The sequence below is a fragment of the Chiloscyllium punctatum genome, chromosome 9 (genome assembly GCF_047496795.1).
Source record: "Chiloscyllium punctatum isolate Juve2018m chromosome 9, sChiPun1.3, whole genome shotgun sequence".
NCBI lineage: Eukaryota > Metazoa > Chordata > Chondrichthyes > Orectolobiformes > Hemiscylliidae > Chiloscyllium > Chiloscyllium punctatum.
The window spans coordinates 59328709-59348693 of NC_092747.1; the positions used below are offsets into that span (position 1 = coordinate 59328709).

Below are 19985 nucleotides of genomic sequence, written 5' to 3' on the forward strand. Positions count from 1 at the left end.
GATGTGTTTATCTATTTCCAGCAGAGACACTAGCTTGTGATCTGAAGGGGAGATTCTGACTGAATTTCTTTTCTCTAACCCAGAGGGCTGTAGCAACTTCTCTTCCTATCTGTGTGGCTCAGCCACTCACTGGAAAATTTGTAGCGTCATGAAGACACAGAAATTCTGCTTGTACAGCATATTTAAATGAATGTAATGGGGAAGTTATCATCCGAGTTTAGTCAGGTTCTAGATGTCAGGCCCCAACTTCTGTGGAGCGCTTGGTCTTTGAGGATCACTGCCAGGCGAGTGCTAGGCAGCAGAGGAATTGGTCAGGTCCTGTGGGTGCTTTCTGGGGCAAGAAGAGGTGGCCTCAGCAGCTTGTGGGGCAGAGCCTAAGATCCTGAGTGCAGGATGGAGGAGGCAGTGCTGTGAAAGACCCCAAAGGAGAGAAAGACTGAAGAAACTGGAGCATTTTAAAGGTTAGCTGCAGTGTGGAAAAAGCAAGAGTCATGAATAGGACAATCCAAAGCTTCTGGTATATGGATAATTAGCGATGGGAATGGGAGCAGGTGTACAACTACTGGAGTCTGACGGCATCCAAATTTTTCCGCAGAAGCTCCTTCATGAGAGGATGGTCTACTTCTTCGTCTGCCAGTGTAACTTGGCTTCTATAGTTAAGGGGGACTACTTCTGTCCATTGCTTCTGCGGCACCCAGGCAGCATCACTGCATTGTTGGACAACTAATGCTTCTATCTACCTCAGGAGGAATTGTGCTGTTGACAGTTTTCTAGTGTTTCTGGAGCATTAGACTTCAGTTGTCTGTAGTGAACAGTTTGGTTTTGTGAGTTAAGCTTTTTCATGAATGTTTATATCGGTATAATGTTGGTGGAACCTTCATACACTTTGTGTGCCTAACTCGTGTGTTACAATCATCCATTTTGTTTTTCAATATTTATATTGGTTCTTGTCTTAATACGTGTTAGAGATGTTTTCATACTCTGCAGTGTTGCTCTGAAATGATTTGGATGTGAACATAGGAGGTATAGCTGGTAATTTTGCAGATGATACTAAAACTAGAGATGTAGTGGAAGGGAAGAAGGTTACCTCAAAGTACAACGGGATCTTGATCAGATGGGCCAATGGGCTGGGGAGTGGCAGATGGAGTTTAATTTATCTAAATGTAAGGTGCTGCATTTTGGAAAGGCAAATCAGAGTAGGACCTCTACACTTAGGGAGTGTTGTTGAGCAAAGAGATGTTGGAGTGCAGGTTCATCGTTCTTTGGAAATTGAGTTGCAGATAGCTAGGATAGTGAAGTTGGTGTTTCGTATGCTTTCCTTTATTGGTCAGAGTATTGAGTATAGGAGTTGGGAGGTCATGTTGCAGCTATACGGGACATTGGTTAGGCCAGTTTTGGAATATTGTGTGCAATTCTGGTCTCCTTCCTATTGGAAGGATGTTGTGAAACTTGAAAGGGTTCAGAAAAGATTTACAAGGATGTTGCCAGGGTTGGAGAATTTGAAATACAGGGAGAGGCTGACTAGGATAGGGCTATTTTCTCTCTAATGTCGGAGGCTGAGGGGTGATCTTTGTAGAGGAGAATGTAAGGACTGCAGATGCTGGAGATTAGAGTCGAAAGTGTGGTGCTGGAAAAGCCCAGCATGTCATGCAGCATCCAAGGAGCAAGAGAATCAATATTTCGGCCATAAACTCCTCTTCAGGAATGATAAAGGGCTTATGCCTGAAACGTCGATTCTCCTGCTCCTTGGATGCTGCCTGACCTGGGCTTTTCAAGCACCACAATCTCGAGGGTGACCGTTACAGAGGTTTATAAAATCATAGTTTAGGGTAAGAGGGGAAAAATTTAAAAGGGACCTAGGGGGTGACATTTTCACGCGGTGGGTGATGCATGTATGGAATGAGCTGCCAGAGGAAGTAGTGAAGGTTGATTCAATTACGCATGGGTTCAATCCCCATACTGACCAAGTTTGTAGCCACAATTTGAAATTTGTGGATTCACAATTGAAAAGTGTGCATCCAGCATTTAAAAAGCATCTGGATGGGTAAATGAATTGGAAGGGTTTAGAGGGATACGGGCCAAGTGCTTGCAAATGGGACAAGATTAGGTTGGGAAGTGGACAAGTTGGACCGAAGAGTCTGATTCCATGAAGTACATCTCTATGACTAAGTATGCCAGAAGCTAGATACATTGGGCACAGTTCATGCTGGGAGCAAGCTGAGGTCTTGGTAATAAGGCTGTGAGTCCTTGGGATGGAGATCTTGACATTTTCCTGATTCCCTAGTTAGGGTGCTAAGTGGAAAGGGTCAATACCTGCCTTTGGCCAGCAGCTTCTGGAAGTGGGATTTCCAAACCCAGGAACCCTGACACTGTCCACACACTATCCAGATAATTGCCTAATTGACTGTTAATTGTAGCAGGCCATACAGGAATAGGTATAGTGGTGTTGCCAGCCTGGATGGGCTCACTACAGTGGGCATTTATTGTCTTTTCCCAAGGATGGGGGATTTCAAAACTGTGGGTACATTTTTAAGGTGAGAGGAGAGATATTTAGGAAAGACACGAGGAGCAAATTATTTACACCGGGTGGTTCATGAACTTCCTGAGGAAGTGGTGGATGTATGTACAATTACAATGTTTAAAAGACGTTTGGATAAGTACGTGAATAGGAAAGGTTTGGAGGGATATCCGCAAGGAGCAGGCAGGTGGGACAAGTTTAGTTTGGGATTATGTTTGGCATGGACTGGTTGGACCAAAGGGTCTGTTTTTGTGCTGCATGACTCTATGACTCCATAACTGTTGTGGAATCGTTTTAATGGATACTATGGCATGCTGAACTTGTAAAAGATTGGGGGAGGGGTTGGTGTTGCTGGCAGACCAGGACATGTGGCAACTGCCTCCACTGCAGGCAGGCCCTGTGGACAGTTGAACACACTGTGGAGGGTATGTGGTTTGAGTCCTTGGCACTGACTTCACTACGTTTGTCTGGAGCTAATGGTGCAGTAATGATTTCAATGAGATTGGTATTATCTAGGGAATAAAGTTGCCACCTATCCAACCATCGAATCCTTCTGCCAGCCTTATGTGACAAGCTCATTAAATATATAGTAGGACATCAATTATCATTTTTGAAATAGATCAGTTCCATGGGTGATGTCATCAAAGAGGAACCTTGGAGGTACAGGTCAAATAATTTTGTAGATCACAAAGGAACAGTTTCCACTGTGGCTTTCCTTGCTTTCTCTTCCTTACGTTCGGTGCCCTTTTCTCTTCTCAGAACGTTTTTTTTTCACCCATATTCAGGAATATTCCTTTAATGTCTTTATATCTGCCTCTTTCTCCAACTGTTTTGATCATTGGAAGGTCCTCATTACCCACTTCCTTGTATCTGAATAAATTACTTTTTCAAAGGGTAAAAGGCACCTGCTGGAGAAGAAGCAGGAAAACATCCAGTGTGTTTTGGTATAGGAAACAACTGTATACAGGGAACTGGAAATTATGTTTTGCTGAGAGAATTTAAGGAGTTATGGTCCAAACGAGAAAGCAAGGTTTCAAAGCTTATAAGACCGTAAGAAGTAGGAGTGGAAGTAAGGCCATTTGCCAATTGAGTCCACTCCGCCATTTAATCCTGGCTGATGGGTGTATTCCCCCTGTAGCCCTCAATTCCTTGTGAGATCAAGAATTTATCAATCTCTGCCTAGAATACATTTAATGTCCCAGCCTCCACTGCACTCCGTGGCAATGAATTCCTCCACTTTCTGGCTGAAGAAATGTCTTCTCATTTCCATTCTAAAAATTGAGCCCCTCTAATTCTAAGGCCGTGCCCACAGGTCCTAGTCTCACTGCCTAACGGAAACAACTTCTCAGTGTCCACCCTTTCTAAGCGATGCATTATCTTGCAAGTTTCTATTAGATTGCCCCTCAACCTTCTATAATCTAATTAATACAATCCCAGGATCCTCAGCCGTTCATTGTATGTTAGGCCTACTATTCCAGGGATCATCTGTGTGAATCTCCTCTGGACACTAATGTCTCAGGAATGTCCTTCCTGAGTTGTGGGGCCCAAAATTAGATAGTATTCTAAAAGGGGCCTAACTCGAGCTTTATAAAAGTCCCAGAAGCACATTGCTGTTTTTATATTCCAACCCTCTTGAGATAAATAACAACATTATATTTGCTTTCTTAATCAAGGACTCAACCTGCAAGTTAACCTTTAGAGAATCCTGGACCAGCACTCCCAGATCCCTTTGTACTTTGGCTTTAGGAATCTTCTCACCGTTTAGAAAATAGCCCATGCCTGTATTCATTTATACAAAGTGCAAGACCTTGCATTTGCTCACATTGAATTTCATCAGCCACTTCGTGGACCACTCTCTCCTAAACTATCTAAATCTTTCTGCAGCCTCCCCACCTCCTCAGAACTACCTGCCTGTCCACCTAACTTCGTATCCTTGACAAACTTCGCCAGAATGCCCCAAGTCCCTATATCCAGATCATTAATATATAAAGGGAACAGCTGTTTCTTATGTATCGAAAGAAATGTTTAGAGTCATAGTCATAGAGATGTACAGCATGGAAACAGACCCTTCAGTCCAACTGGTCCATGCCAACCAGATATCCCAACCCAATCTAGTCCCATCTGCCAGTATCTGGTCCATATCCCTGCAAGACCTTCCTATTCATATACCCATTCAAATGCCTTTTAAATGTTGCAATCGTACTAGCCTCCATCACTTTCTCTGGCAGCTCATTCCATACACGTACCACGGTCTGTGTGAAAAAGTTGCTCCTTAGGTCTCTTTTATATCTTTCCCCTCTCACCCTAAATCTATGCCGACTACATCTGGACTCCCCCTCACCAGGGAAAAGACTTTGTCTATTTATCCTATCAATGCCCTTCATGATTTTATAAACCTCTATAAGGTCACCCCTCAGCCTCCAACGCTCTAAGAAAAACAGCCCTAGCCTATTCAACCTCTCCCTGTAGCTCAAATCCTCCAGCCCTGGCAGATCCTGATAAATTTTTTTCTGAACCCTTTCAAGTTTCGCAACATATTTCCGATAGGAAGGAGACCAGAATTATACGCAATATTCCAACAGTGGCCTATCCAATGTCCTGTACAACCGCAACATGATCTCCCAGCTCCTGTGCTCAATATGCTGACCAATAAAGGAAAGCATACAAACGCCTTCTTCATTATTCTATCTACCTGTGACTCCACTTTCAAGGAGTCTTTGTTCAGCAACACTCCCTAGGACCTTACCATTAAGTGTATAAGTCCTGCTAAGATTTGTTTTCCCAAAATGCAGCACCTCGCATTTATCTGAATTAAACTCCATCTGATCAAGATCCCATTGTAATCTGAGGTAACCTTCTTTGCTGTCCACTACACCTCCAATTTTGATGTCATTTTACTATCATTTCTAATATTACTGGCTAGTCTACCTTCATATTTGATCCTCTCCTTCCTTATTTCTCTCTTTTGTTATCCTCTGTTTGTTTTTGTAGTCTTCCCAATCTTCTGATTTCCCAGTGCCCTTGGCCACTTTATAAGTCCTCTCTTTTTCTTTGATACATTTCCTGACTTGCTTTGTCAGCCATGGTTGTCTAAAGCTGCCGTGCCACCCCCCCCCCCCCAGTAATCTTTCCCTTTTTTGGGGGGGATGTGCATTATGTCCTCAATTACACCCAGAAATTCCTGCCATTGTTGTTCTACTGTCTTCCCCACTAGGCTCTGCTTCCAGTCGATTTTCATCAGTTCCTCTCTCATGCCCCTGTAATTACCTTTATTGAACTGTAACACCATTACATCCTGAGTTTGCCTTCTCTCTTTCAAACTGCAGACTGAACTCTACCATATTATGATCGCTGCCTCCTAAGTGTTCCCTAACTTTAAGATCTTTTATAAAGTCTGGCTCATTACATAGTACTAAGTCCAGAACAGCCTGCTTCCTTTGGGCTCCATCACAAGCTGTTTCAAAATGCCATCCTGTAAACATTCCATGAATTCCCTTTCTTTGGATTCATCGGTAACATTATTCACCCAGTCCACCTGCGTATTGAAGTCCCCCATGAACACCGTGACCTTGCCTTTCTGACCTGCCCGATCTATTTCCTGGTACATCTCGCGCTCCTGGTCCTGACCACTGCTGGGAGGTCTGTACGTAACTCCCATTATGGTTTTTTTTGCCTTTGTGTTTCCTCAACTCCACCCACACAGACTCCACATCATCTGACCCAATGTCATTCAGTGCCACAGATTTAATTTCATTCTTTACTAACAAGGCAACCTCACCCCCTTTGCCCAGCTCCCTGGGTTTTCAATAATTTGTAAATCCTTGGATGTTCAATTGCCAGTTCTGAACCCCCTGCAACCACGTCTCTGTGATGCCGAGCACATCATAATCATTCACGATCATTTGTGCTGTTAATTCATCTACTTTGTTACGAATACTACAAACATTCAGGTAAAGTGCTTTAATGCTAGTTTTCTTATCCTCACGATTTCCAACATTTCTCATAATATGTCCTAAGCTATGCTTCCTTTTTTTGCTTCATTCCTAGTATGTCTTGAACTTAAGCCCTGCACACTGGCTAACCTGCTGCTTATCTTTCTACTTGACTCCATACTCCCTGTTGCTTTCCCTTTCCCTTCCCCCGACTCACAAGTTTAAAGTCCTACTGATCACCTTATTTATCCTTTTCACCAGAACACTGGTTCCAGATTGGTTCAGGTGGAGACCGTCCCTTCGGTCCAGATCTCCCTGGTTCTAAAACTGATGCCAATGTCCCATGAAATGGAATCCCTCTTTCCCACAATCTCTTAGTCAATTTTCTTATCCCTATGCCAATCAGCACCTGGCTCGGGCAGTAATCCTGAGATTATGACCCTCAAGGTCCTGGTCTTCAATTTCCCTGCTAGTGCTTGATCATCCCCAAACAGGTCCTCCTTCCTAGCCTTGCCTATGTTGTTAGTGCCAACATGGACTATAACAACTGGATCTTCTCCTTCCCACTCCTAATATCCTTTCAAGCCAGTTGGAGATATCCTGCACCCTGACATAGGGCAGGCAACACACCCTGTGGGACTCCTGATCCAGCTTACAAAGGATACCATCTGTTCCCCGAATTATAGAATCCCCTATAACAACTACTTGTCTTTTTGCTCCATCCTCTTGAATAGTGCCGTGGTCAGCTGGCTTATCCTGTCCACAGCCCTTTCCCTCATCTATACAGGGAACAAGAATCTCATACCTGTTGGACGAGGTCAAGGGCTGAGGCTCCTCCACTCCTGAACTCCGAAACCCCCTACCTGTCTCACCTACAGTCACACCCAGTTGTCCCTGATCACTAACTGAATTTGAATTACTTAATCTACTGGGTGTGACTGCCTCCTGAATCAATGCGTCCAGGTAACTTTTCCCCCTTCTGGATGTGCCACAGTGTTTGAAGCTCATTCTCAATCATCAATTCTGATCTGGAGTTCTTTCGGCAACCAACACTTGCTACAGATGTGGTCACTGCCGTTCACGATGGGATCAGCCAACTCCCACATCATACAGCCTCAGCACATCACCTGTTCAATCATCTCCTACTTATTCAAATAATTTATACAAATTTGAGTTAAATAATTTCTAGTACTTCTCCCTGGTCTTACTCCACTAACCAACTAACAGTAAACTTTTAATCAATTGCATGATACACAAATATCAGTTGAAACACCTTACCTTAGCAGTACCCATGTACAGTCTCGGGAGTCACCTGCTGTCCGAATGTATACCCGGCAGCCCTCTGCTCCTCACTGTGGCCTCTCCTTCAGCTACTCCTTTAAAAATGGTTCTCACACTCTCCCTTCCTGGCACCCCTCGGTTCTCTCTGCCCTCTCTCCTCGCCGCTCTGTAATGATTTCTGTTATGTTACTTGAGACGTGTGCCAGTGGCTTAGGGGGAGGAGACAGATGAGAAGGTGAAGTGTGTAGTTGAAAAGGTGGTCCGAGAGGCAGGAATTTGGCTTCATGGGCCAGTAGCACTGAGAAAGAGGGAACTCCATTGGCACAGGTTCCCTTTTTTAAACCAGCCTGGGACCAGTGTCACGGACAAGTTGAATAGCTGAGGCAGTAGACTGAGCTTTAACCGATTAAGGCTGTAGATGTATTTCCTTTGGGAGGGACAGGAAAGAATGGAAGAATTCAAAAGCACTTAAAATGTGCTCTACAGCCTTAATGTTTTTTTGTTTTAATGGGTAAAGTAAGCAGAGTGGCCAGGAAAGGACAGAGATTAACAAAGTAAAAAGGGTGTTAGTGAGTAAAGTTAGAGAAAATTAGAATAAAGTTAAAGCCAAAGGGACTGATTCTGTATGTACCAAAAACAAAAGCTTTTTTTTGGTTGACTTCCTCAGAACTGTTATGGCACACCTTCTATGGGGCAGGTGGGACTTGAACCCAGGCCTTCTGGCTACAAAAACCGTTTAACTCTGAATACTCAAAACATTTTCAACAGGTTATTTGAATTAGTGGCACAGATGGGAAATCATTTGCTTTGGATAATGGCTGTTATGGAGACCTGGTTTCAAAGTTTTAAGAACGAGGTATGAAAGGATATATTTCAGAAGAGATGGGCAAAATGGAAAAGGAGTAGCAGCCTGATAGAGAGGGACGGAGATCAGAAATTCAAGAAGGAAATTCAGTTTGGGTGGAGCTGAAAAACAGCAAGACATAGAAAATATTGCTGAAAGTTATTTATAAGCATGCTGACAGTAATTGTGGTGTACGGCAGACAAGAAATCTGCAAACTAGAAATATATGTAACTAAGGTAATACAAGTCATGGGAAACATTAATTGCCATGTAAACTAGGTAAATTAAGTTTATTATTAATGTGCAGAACAGATTACATGTGTTTGCAAGACCATGGCAGATGAAATACAAAGTAACAAATTATTTACAAGGTAGGAAAAATAAAACAATTTTTTTAATCATGATATTGATACAAAATCTGTCTTCAGAAGGACTTGGGGAGATGTATCGTGGAGTTTTAATATTCAGGTAAAATGGACTTCAGGTTAGGAGTGAAGACATTTCACCACAGTTGTGCAGGACATTAGTGACACAACACCTATTCATCAGACCCTTGGGGTTAGGTTGGGTTGGGATGCAGGAATTCCCATAAAACAGTGAAGGAAGGCAGGGTGGAGTGCAGAAGTTGTTGTCCTGTCACTATGGCATTTAACCTGTGGGCTGATTATTCCAGATGGCTGCTAATGCATGGAACTGGTGATGTCAGCACTCCGTGACATGCTTTGAGATAAGGCCAAACACATGCTACTAATGTCACAATTTTCTATTGGACATTGGTGCAAATGTATTTGTATACTGCCCCAACTTTACTTCATTAATTAGCTTTCAGAAGCAACTATCAATCCGCTATGCTGTCTCAGCCTTTTGCTAGCAAAGCTCTTACCTTGAATTTATGCTGAAATCAAATGTGCCCTGTTTTCATGACAGGAGACACCTTTTTCAGGTGGATTGGCACCTTCTAAATGGAGCATGTGCTAGTCATAGTCTTAATAGAGGTAAAAATAATGACTGCAGATGCTGGAAACCAGATTCTGGAATAGAGTGGTGCTGGAAAAGCACAGCAGTTCAGGCAACATCCGAGGAGCAGGAAAATCGTGTTTCTGACAAATTGCCTGAAATGTTGATTTTCCTACTGCTCAGATGCTGCCTGAACTGCTGTGCTTTTCCAGCACCACTCTATTCCAGTCATAGTCTTAATGTGGAGTTGTAATTCAGAAATCATTCATTTTGACTCCGCAGTCTGAGAGATGTGGTCCACTGCAGGTGAAGAACAGAAGTAGCAGTGTGGACAGGGAGGCCTTAGACCCTGAATAAGAAGTTATTGATCTGGGTTTACCTTGAATGGGCAGCTGCTTCTGTCGCATGTGAATGGTGCCTGCCTTTGTGTATGTGTGCTGCTGGTGCTCCATAAAGGCAGCATTTATATAAGTCATAGCCTGTTACTAGTGACAGAAGAGAGAGAGTGAGCATCTGGATCACTGGACTAATTGAGCTATTTAGTTGACCAATTAACAACATTTTCCTGTTACCACTAACCTTTTACTAGCTGCATACGACCATTAGAAATAGGAACAGGAGTAGGCTGTTTGATCCTTCAAGCCTGCTCCACCAATCAGTATGTCCACTTTTCTGCATTTTCATCCCATATCCCTTGACCCTGCACTAATCAAAAGTCTTAACTATAAAACATAGAACATTACAGCACAGTACAGGCCCTTCGGCCATCAATGATGCGTCGACCTGTGGAATCAATCTGCGGCCCATCTATCTTACACTATTCCATTTTCATCCATATGTTTATCCAATGACCATTTAAATGCCATTAAAGTTGGCGAGTCCTTACGACTCTGAGTAAAGAAACTACCTTTGACATCTGTTCAATATCTATCACCCCTCTGTTTAAAGCTATGTCCCTTGTGCTAGCCAACGCCATCTGAGGTATATCTCCGCCTTTAATATATAGGAGGACTCTGCCCCAGCAGCTCTCTCTGGCAAGGAGCTCCAAAAATACTCATTCCTATGAGAGAAGGAAACCACCTCATCTGAACCTTAAATTGGCATCTCTTAATTCTGAGACAGCCCTCTGGTCCTGGACTCTCCCATGAGGGCAAACATTCTCTCAGCATTTACCCTGTCCAGCTCCTTAGCATCCTGTATGCTTCAATAAGATCACCTTTCATTTATTTTAAACTCTAGTGAGTAGAGTCCCTATCTGCTTACGCTTTGATCAGAAGTCAATCCCTCCATACCTGGGTTCATCCTTGTAAGCTTTCTCAGAATTCCCTCCAATGAAATGATATTTTTCCTACCTTCCTGCTTGAATATTCCAAACTTCTTGAAATTAGGGTCAAAAAGTGTGATGCTGGCAAAGCAAAGCCAGTCAGGCAACATCTGAGGAGTAGGAGAGTTGACGTTTCGAGCATAAGCCCTTCATCAGAAATTCTTGACTCCTGCATCTGCAATCCTCACTTTCTCCTCTTAAAATAAGGGCCAACCTTTCATTAGCTTTCCTAATTACCTGCTGCACCTGCGTGCTAGCTGTATGTGTTTCATGCGCAAGTACCCCAAAATCCTTCTGTGTTGCAGCATTCTGCAGTTCTTCTCCATTTAAAAAATACTCTCTTCTTTTGAACAACTTCATAGTTTTCCGTATATTACTCTATTTGCCAAAATGTTGCCCAGTTAGGTGTGGATCCTCTGACATTTTAGGAGATCACTTGCTGAGGCTTGGAAGCCACCCTATTGTTTTATGGTAGGATAGGCTGGTTTGGGCCCTTCTAATCTGGTACAGTGTGCTTTCAGAGGGGCTACCAGCGGCAACAGCATCTCCACAGCAATCCTCTACATACCAGTCTCCTATGTCACATTAGGACCTGTCCAAACCGCCCAGGTGATGCTAGGCCTCGCAGGTTGGCAGTTAGTCTGCTCTGATGGCATATTGTCAGCTAGTGAATGTTCAAGTTAGGTTCCTGATTAGAATATTTGCATGCCTGTCCTCCAGAAAACTGGATACCCTGATGTTGAGTGTATTTAAGGTAAGAAATGGATAAATCTTTTGAGTACTGGAGTTTGGAGCATATGAGACTAATGTGGGGAGATGGTGTTGAGGTTGGAAATCAATAATTATTATGAATGGCACAACAAGCTGGAAATACCTACTCTTCCCTATGTACTTGTGTTTCTGCACCCTTAACCCTATTTCCACTAAACCGCTGGCCACATGTCTCTTGTGAACTGGCATTTGAAATAGCTTGACCTACTTACTTGGAGCTTTCTGTATCAGCCATCCTTCAAACATCTTGTCTCTTCCTCCTCTCGAGCTACTGTCCTTTTGCCCAATGTTTCAATGTTTTGAAGTCCTTGACTGTAATACTATTGCTATTGACTGTGTATTTTTCTTTCCAGCTCCCTATTTTAATCTCGTTCAACTCTGTTTCTGCCCTTCCAAAATTACCTTGCAATTTTGCATTGTCTGTAATTATGTGCACTACCCGCCCACCCAACATCTGGACTTCACTTTAGCCTTTTGGCTGAGTGATCCACACCAACTAACTCCAACGATTATACTATATTTTTCAGTCTGGTATGACCATTCTTGACTATCTGATCGTTCTGCTATTTGAACATATTTGCAGTATCTCTGGCATTGAGATCCAAGAGTCCCTAAACTTCTATCCTTGGCATCTTTATTTTCCTCACTTGCGTGTTCCTCTCTGTGCTTCATCTTTGCACAATTAGCGATCACCCATATGTACCTTACTGTGTGATTTCCTCCTTAAACCTTTTTTGTTTCTTCATTTTCTTTCTCTAACGATCTTCCTAAAAGTACACTTGGACCAAATATTTGTTTACCTGTCCTCAATTCTCCTCTTTTTGACTGTGTTTTGTTTTTGACCAAGCCTTTGAATTGCTGTGGGGTGTTTTCCTTATATTAAATTTTTTGTTAATGTCTTTATTGTTTCCATTTGTGTCTTTGTTGTTTATGTAGGTAGATACTCATGAAAATGTTGAAGTAGTTATACCAGAAACTGTGCCTGACAGTATCCCAGTTGGTAATTCAAGTGGTGCTTTACAAGAAGGAGCAGGAGCTGAAACAAGCACCTTCCCAAATTCCTCAACCTTTGAGTCACTACAGCATGATGACAGACTAATGGAAGAGGATGAAGCTGCAGCTTTAATTGGTAAGGATAATTATTCAATGATATGGAGTCTAATAAAGCTCACCTTGAGGTGAGGCCAGTGTCTGGTGTTGAGATGTGAACGTTGACCTGGAAGATACTGTGCTGGAGGTAGCTGTAACCTGACGTCTTAGCTAGTGGCAGACCTAGACTTCATACCTTATACTCGCTCAGATCTACAGTCCAGATTTGTTTTCTCTTGTGTTTCCCAGCTAGGTGTACTGTTTGGGAAATACTGAATATGACCCTTTTTTTTCAGAATTCAGCAATTAAGTTCAACTTTGGGTACAGACATGTGATGACCTATCATCTTGAATTACCCATTCTGAATGTGTTAAAATGTATCTTTTGCAGATTCTGGGTCTTTGATGTAATCCAGGAAATAATCAACTTAATGCATAGTTAATATTTACCCTTTGTGGTAATTTTGGAAACTCCCACTTCTCAATGTTATCTGTTTTACCCAAACGTCATGTGTATGTTGAAAGAAGCTTGTTGATAATCTCATAAAGGTGTGACGACATAGATAGCAATTAGGTTAAAAGGAGAAAAGTGATGAGCTTGTAATTCAATATGAAGGAATGTCAGTAGAAAGATCAAAATTGGATCCATTACTTCTCTTTCTCCTTATTATATAATAGCAAACATAAAAATGAACTTAGTTAAAATTGGAGTCCTAATATAGTTTGAAGCAAAACAGGAGGGTATAAAATTTATCCTCTGGCCAAACTTTAACCACTATCGCTGTGCCATTTTTTAAAGGGAAGTTTTTACATTGATATTTATCAATTTGAATAAAACAATATAATTAGGAAACAAAGGCAGGTGAACACATGACTTTTATGAATATAGGCAACATTAACCTTCTCCTGGATACTGAGGGCATATTTTAAATTAAGTGTTGATTGACTAAAAGGACAGGATTTTCACCGTGAAAAGGGTGTGAGGACAGCAGCAGGTGGTACAGTCAATGTTTGCTCCATCCATTCTGCTAGAGGCTGATTTACACCTGGAATGGTTACCTGCCCACAAGCATCAAGCAGTAAGTTAATTTAAAAGCCAGTTATCAGACACTACCTGGCCTTTACCATGGTGTCAGGAGCACAAAAACCCGCAAATTGTTGTCTGTCACTGGAATCTTCTTCCAGAGCTGTGTAAGTCAGTGAGATGAAGTATTTCACGTTTCAACCTCATATCACCATTTGAAACCTCTTTTTAAAAAGTTACACTTTGTTCATTAAGCTGTATCTGGGTTTCTAATAGTGATCTAAATAATAGAACTTGATGAACAATAGAACTGGCCCTGAAAATGAAGATTTAATATTCCTTGAACGTCTAGTATATTTTTAAGCTAAATTACTTTTAAAAACTTTTAAAAATGGTTTTCTTAGAATACCTTAACTACTACCTTCACCACACGTGTGTCTTAATCTTTAATTTACTTTATGTAAACACATTTTTAAAACTGATTTTATTTTAGCTCTTTCAGCTTTTTGTTTGCATGTGCTTGAAAATCCTTTAATAGGATTGACTTTTGGGCATCCTGATGACATCACTGCTGCTCCATGCTCTAAATAGCAGTACAGGAAACTGAATCAGTTGCAGTGCTATCATAGTGATAGAGATGAAATTCTGATAAGAGTCTGCAAGATTTAATTAATTCTCAGTGTCAAATCTGCACTTTGCCATTGACTGCAGAATCTGAGCCAATATGTGATTAGCTCTTTTTAAAAGTTTGAGGCCATATGACTTATTCAAGTTTTATGATTTCCCTTTTGTCTTTTTTTCTAGAAGCGAATTTAGAAATTCAGAGAAATAGTGATAGTTCGTCTTGTCCCATTGGATGTCCAGATGCCAGATGAATATTTTTGATAAAAATCAATTTTTGATTTAAAGCACAAGAGGGGCCATTTGTGGATTCTTCTGGAAAAACAATAGTTCAATGTGTGCAACAAAATATCAAGTCATGCATTTTTAATTCATCTCATCACAATTCTAACTGAATAAAATAACTTTGGTTGAAATTAAAAGTAACAGATACTGCTTTCTAGAGGACATGTTGATTTGAGAACACATGGGACTCCCACTTAGCACAGCAAAATTCTTGTTCTTCCACTCTTTACAAAACGTACTTTGAACTTTGTTTACTGAAACTGGAATTAGTAACTTTTAATCATTGTTTAGTTACAAGTGCATTGATTTTGGTTTCATCTTATTCTTTGTACTTTGCAGCCTATACAATATGTTTGCAAATACCCTTATTTTCATTGAAAAAGTAGTTAAGGATAAATTCAGATGTTTAGAGAGCTAGAGTTACTTGTACTAGATTTAGTTGACTAGTATTGTCAATAATTTTAATGAAACTGGTAATCTGTAAATGTTACATAGAAGCAGTAATGTATAGTTCTAGTTTGGTCCTCTATCTTTTTAAGTGTTTTCATGCTAAGTAGGTTTGTCTATAAGTCATCATTCCTTTAAGGATATTGTGTAATAACTTGATTTTTGCAACTGTATAGATAAATCTATAATAACAAAATTAATTCTCTATTGAAGTGCACTAAAAATATTGAAGAATAAAACTGTTGAACATCTGATTATCACTGCTGTTGTAAAATATTCATCATGTAATTAGATCAGAATATGTTTTAGAGGCCCAATTTGTGATCTTGAATTATCCAAACTGCAGAAATGTACTGAAACAGGTGTTACAAATTATTTAGTCAAGATTTCATAAAAAAGGATCATTCGAATAAGCTTAAGAATCTTTGTGTAACTATGAAACAGTGATGCAGCTTTCAGTTTAAAGCTGATTCCAGTAGATGTTGCTGCATGACTGTGTCACCACATTATACAAAATGACAGGTCATAAAAGTAGCAATGTTTTCAATTCAGGCCAAAGAGGAAATGTTTGCACTGTATTTCATTGTGTGGTGGAAGAAAAGCAATAAAGCATTGAGCCTTATGCCAACAGAGTAAAATTTATACACCTTTAATATTTATCATGTTCAATCATTTAATGATGCAATTAAAGAAAATTAACTTTTAAAAAAAAAACTTCAGGAACTCTCCTGAAATCATTCGAAGTAATTTCAAAATTGTGTTAAAAGTTATTGAATATGAACTACATATAATTACATTAATGTTGCAAAATTATAGAATTGTAAGGAAATTCCAATCTGAAGACCAAGTTGTAAATCATTAGCTAGCACTTTACTTTTTAAATTGAGGCTCAGATCAAGTCAGTGAAATGCCAGGAGTTGAACAGATACTAGGGCTTTTCTAATTGACAAATGAAATGACATCAATATGTTATGATGGTAATATATTGTCAGGAAGTTTTAGCAAGAGTCTACACGTCTGCAACTTCTTTATTGGAATTTGCTTCAGTCTGTTGTTTTACTTGTGACTAGTCAAAAGCACAGCTTAAACATGTCTGTAAAAGCTCTAGGATCAATTTATGATTACCAATGCTTACTTGCAATAGTTATTATAAGAATTTTTAAGCACGGGTCTCTTAAATTTGTACATATGCAATAAGCATACTTTGAGTTGTACATTATACTAGATTTGCACTTTTCACTTAGTGTGTCTGTTCAAAACAAAAACAAATTATTCAGTATAGATTTGAATTGATCATGGACAAGCGCAAGTTCTAACCTCTTGTCCATACATATCTTTTTATTACTGCAATACTTCCTATTAATTTTCTGATTTTACCTTTCCCTCAAGATATAATGTCCTCTTACTTTCCCCAGTTTCACTTTGTGTAGTCTTGAAGTACGTGTCTCTGCTAGAATTATCATACATTAGGAAAGGATAGACTTAATTAAGTATTTCATTAAAAATCTCTCTCTCAACCCTGAATGTTCATTTGTAATTGTACTTCTGGGAAATGTGGATGACTGTGTTGCATCATCAGGATTGTTTATATACTGTGTTCCACTTTGGATCTTTAGTGTTTCATGTGGACACTACTGCTCATTCTCTGTTTCTGCACTGACCAGCCCTGCCTTTTTCACCCATTTCCTTCAATGAGAGTCACAAACTAGCAAAGTTTGGAAGGCGAAAAATATGGTTTTAAATCCTAGAGCTTTATTCAAAGACGTGTGGGGAGTACATCTTGTTTCTTGCCTGTACTTTCTCAACACCACAGAAAAAGGACAGAGCAATAGGTAGTTTTGTTTTAACATTGTTTGTAACATGTTGCTTTGCGAGGAATGCATTGTTCAGTTTTGAAATAAAAATACAAGTACAAAAATACTACTTGTAACTACATTAAATTAAACTTTTCTTTAAGTGACCTTTGCTTTGTTTTCATTACAGCAAAACCTTTAAATGTGAATCAACCTTTCTTTCGATTAAAAACCAATCTGATCTCCATGCAACAGTTTTTATGTGTTATTCTTGGAATCTCTAAGATTACTCATCCATTTAGTGCTGTTACTTCAGAAACTCAGTGTTTCACAATTCTCTCTTTAGTGAGTAATTCCCCATTTATGAAAATTGCTATATAAGAGAACAGCATATATGATATAAACTGATCTATCAAAGAAAGATACCTTTTACTTCAATGGAATGAGAATTACTTTGATCCTGTGACTGGATTGTAAACACTGGAGGAGAAAAAACTCTTCTTGCATTGACCAACCTTAGCAGATTGAATGAAGTGTAGAGTCATAGAATTTCACGGCACAGAATTTCATGGTCTAACTTGTACTTAGCTTTGATTATATTTTTGTATTATGCCATTTGTCAACCTGACTACATGTACCAGTGTGGATCAAATCTGGATTGGCTGTCTGCCAATTTTCATTATTAATTATTCTGTTACCTCATTTGCACTTTCTTACAACCTGCCTCCTCTGAGTTTCCGTCTCTAATGCAGCTGCTCTGATGAGGCAACCTTTTAGAACACCATTTTTCACGTCTTCTAAAGATTCCCAATGCTCCTACACTGCTGTGTACAATCCCCTTTTTAAAACCATTTCCTGCACTTACGGTCTCAACCTTTCCCTTCACTCCCATTATTCTGACAGGGATTACTCTTGTCCCCACCAATTTACACATGCAAAAGGTCACCTTCGATTCTGCCACTTCCAACATAATGCCACCACAAAATGCATCTCCCCCACACCCTCCTTCAATATTCTGAAGGGACTCTTCACTATATATGATGACTTTGTTCACTCTGCAATCAAAAGCAAATCTTGTCCCCTTTCCAAGTGTAGGCTTTGTAACATCTGCCCTTTTATCACCACACTCCTTGTTTTCCAAGGCCCCCACACACTCAGAAGAAGTAGTTTTCTTTTATACCTTCAATATAATCTATTTGCTGTTCATAATGTTTTAGATTAGATTAGATTACTTTTTTTTTAGATTAGATTACTTACAGTGTGGAAACAGGCCCTTCGGCCCAACAAGTCCACACCACCCCGCCGACGCGTAACCCACCCATACCCCTACATCTACATTTACCCCTTACCTAACACTATGGGCAATTTAGCATGGCCAATTCACCTGACCTGCACATCTTTGGACTGTGGGAGGAAACCGGAGCACCCGGAGGAAACCCACGCAGACACGGGGAGAACGTGCACACTCCACACAGTCAGTCGCCTGAGGCGGGAATTGAACCCGGGTTTCAGGCGCTGTGAGGCAGCAGTGCTAACCACTGTGCCACCGTGCCCTCTACACTAGTAAGACCAAATGCAGATTAGATGACTGCTTTGCTCTGTCCGTAAGCATTATGTTGAGTTTTCCAGTTTCTCGTCACTAATTTTTTTTTTGCTGCATCTCACCTTCCAAGTAGGCAATTTGTAGCCTTCTGAACTCTCATTAAGCTCAACAGTTTCAGACAATAAACTGTCCATTTTTAAATACTGTCACATGACACTTTGTTTTTCACATTTCTGCGTTTGAACTGAGCAGTTCTTCTGCAATGCACACTCATATTGGATAAATATTTTTTAAACTACAGCCATTACCACTCCCTTTTTTGTTCCATGATATCTTTATCATTTAATCTCATTGGCTTTGCACTCTAATAGTTACTATTACAATAATAATTGTTCTATTCCAGATTTAGGAGTTCAATTTAAAACAAGTAATTCACAAACTACCAGTTATTGATCCAGGCCTTGTGACTAATAATCTAAACCACTAACTCAAGGACATTGTCTGGGGTCACAGAGTGTATCCTAGCAGTTCTTTTTGGAGGCTGTTAAATGTAGATAGAAAACTCGACAATTTGCTTAAATATGGATGTTTATTTAGTCATAATAATAGTAATAAAATGCAAAGCAAAGAAAAAAATGCAGTCAGTCTCTCACCCTACCTACCTGTCAGGGACCCCTTGACTGACTGCTGGTCTGGAGGCTTAGGTTAGTTCTTCACATCGTTCGCGATACAGGTCCAAGGTAAAGTCCAACTCAAAATAAAAAAATCTCTCATACACTGTAACAAACAGCCAGCACAGAAAAGCAGAAAACAGCTTGCTCATACAGAAAACAAGTTTGATTGTGCTGTCTGTGGCACAAACCAGAATGATCACAGGACTCTTTTTCAAGGTCATGCAGCTGTTGAATCTCAACCTTTTAGCCCTTCAGCCTATCCTATACAGCCAGAAACATCAAATAACATTGCAACAATTTTCTCTTTTTCTTGAGGTTACAACTGCAACAATCCCTCTCCTGTGACCCTACTTAACTACCAGGCAGAAAAACAAAGCAAGCATGAAGGCTAGTTTTTTAAATTAGTGACCCATTGGAACACTACCCTGCTGTCTACAAACTGTCCTCCAATTGGGCTTTTGTTTCTAACCCCCCTCCCACCAGAAGACAATATTGGGAAATTGGGGGTTGTGGCAGCCTGCATTTAAACCCACAAATTCAAACACTTTTACATTGCTAGGATGAAAAAAAGCTGAGACATATTTCACTCACCTTATAATTTGGCAAAGAGCAGGAATAGAAAGCAGGAAAATTAATCCTGGAAATTTATCAAATACTGAATTGCAGAATACTACAGGAAAACTGAAGTTATGCTTAAAAATGTCCAACACAGGAATCTGCAAAGAGGATCATTGCAGAAGTCCTGCCTCTTCTTATAGCGTTAGCTGCCGTATACTAGGTTAAAGCCCCAGTCCAGTTTTTGAATGTTGGTGAATGGATGGGTCGGTTGTACATGGATTGGCTATTGAATGTGTTGTTGGGTCAGCTTATCTTCAAGGGCTG

The 19985-nt window shown here is 40.3% G+C and overlaps 1 protein-coding gene across 3 annotated transcripts in view; it reads left to right on the forward strand.

The window, feature by feature from the left end:
* Nucleotides 1-17053, forward strand: part of LOC140481441 (E3 ubiquitin-protein ligase RNF149-like) — a 38513-nt gene extending 21460 nt beyond the window's left edge. For all 3 annotated transcript variants that reach the window (XM_072577616.1, XM_072577615.1, XM_072577613.1), the window contains 2 exons: nucleotides 12564-12756; nucleotides 14545-17053. In XM_072577616.1, the coding sequence (XP_072433717.1) occupies nucleotides 12564-12756; nucleotides 14545-14615 (264 nt within the window). In that variant the 3' untranslated portion in view covers nucleotides 14616-17053. The remainder of the gene's footprint in view (nucleotides 1-12563; nucleotides 12757-14544) is intronic.
* The last annotated feature ends 2932 nt before the right edge of the window (nucleotides 17054-19985 follow it).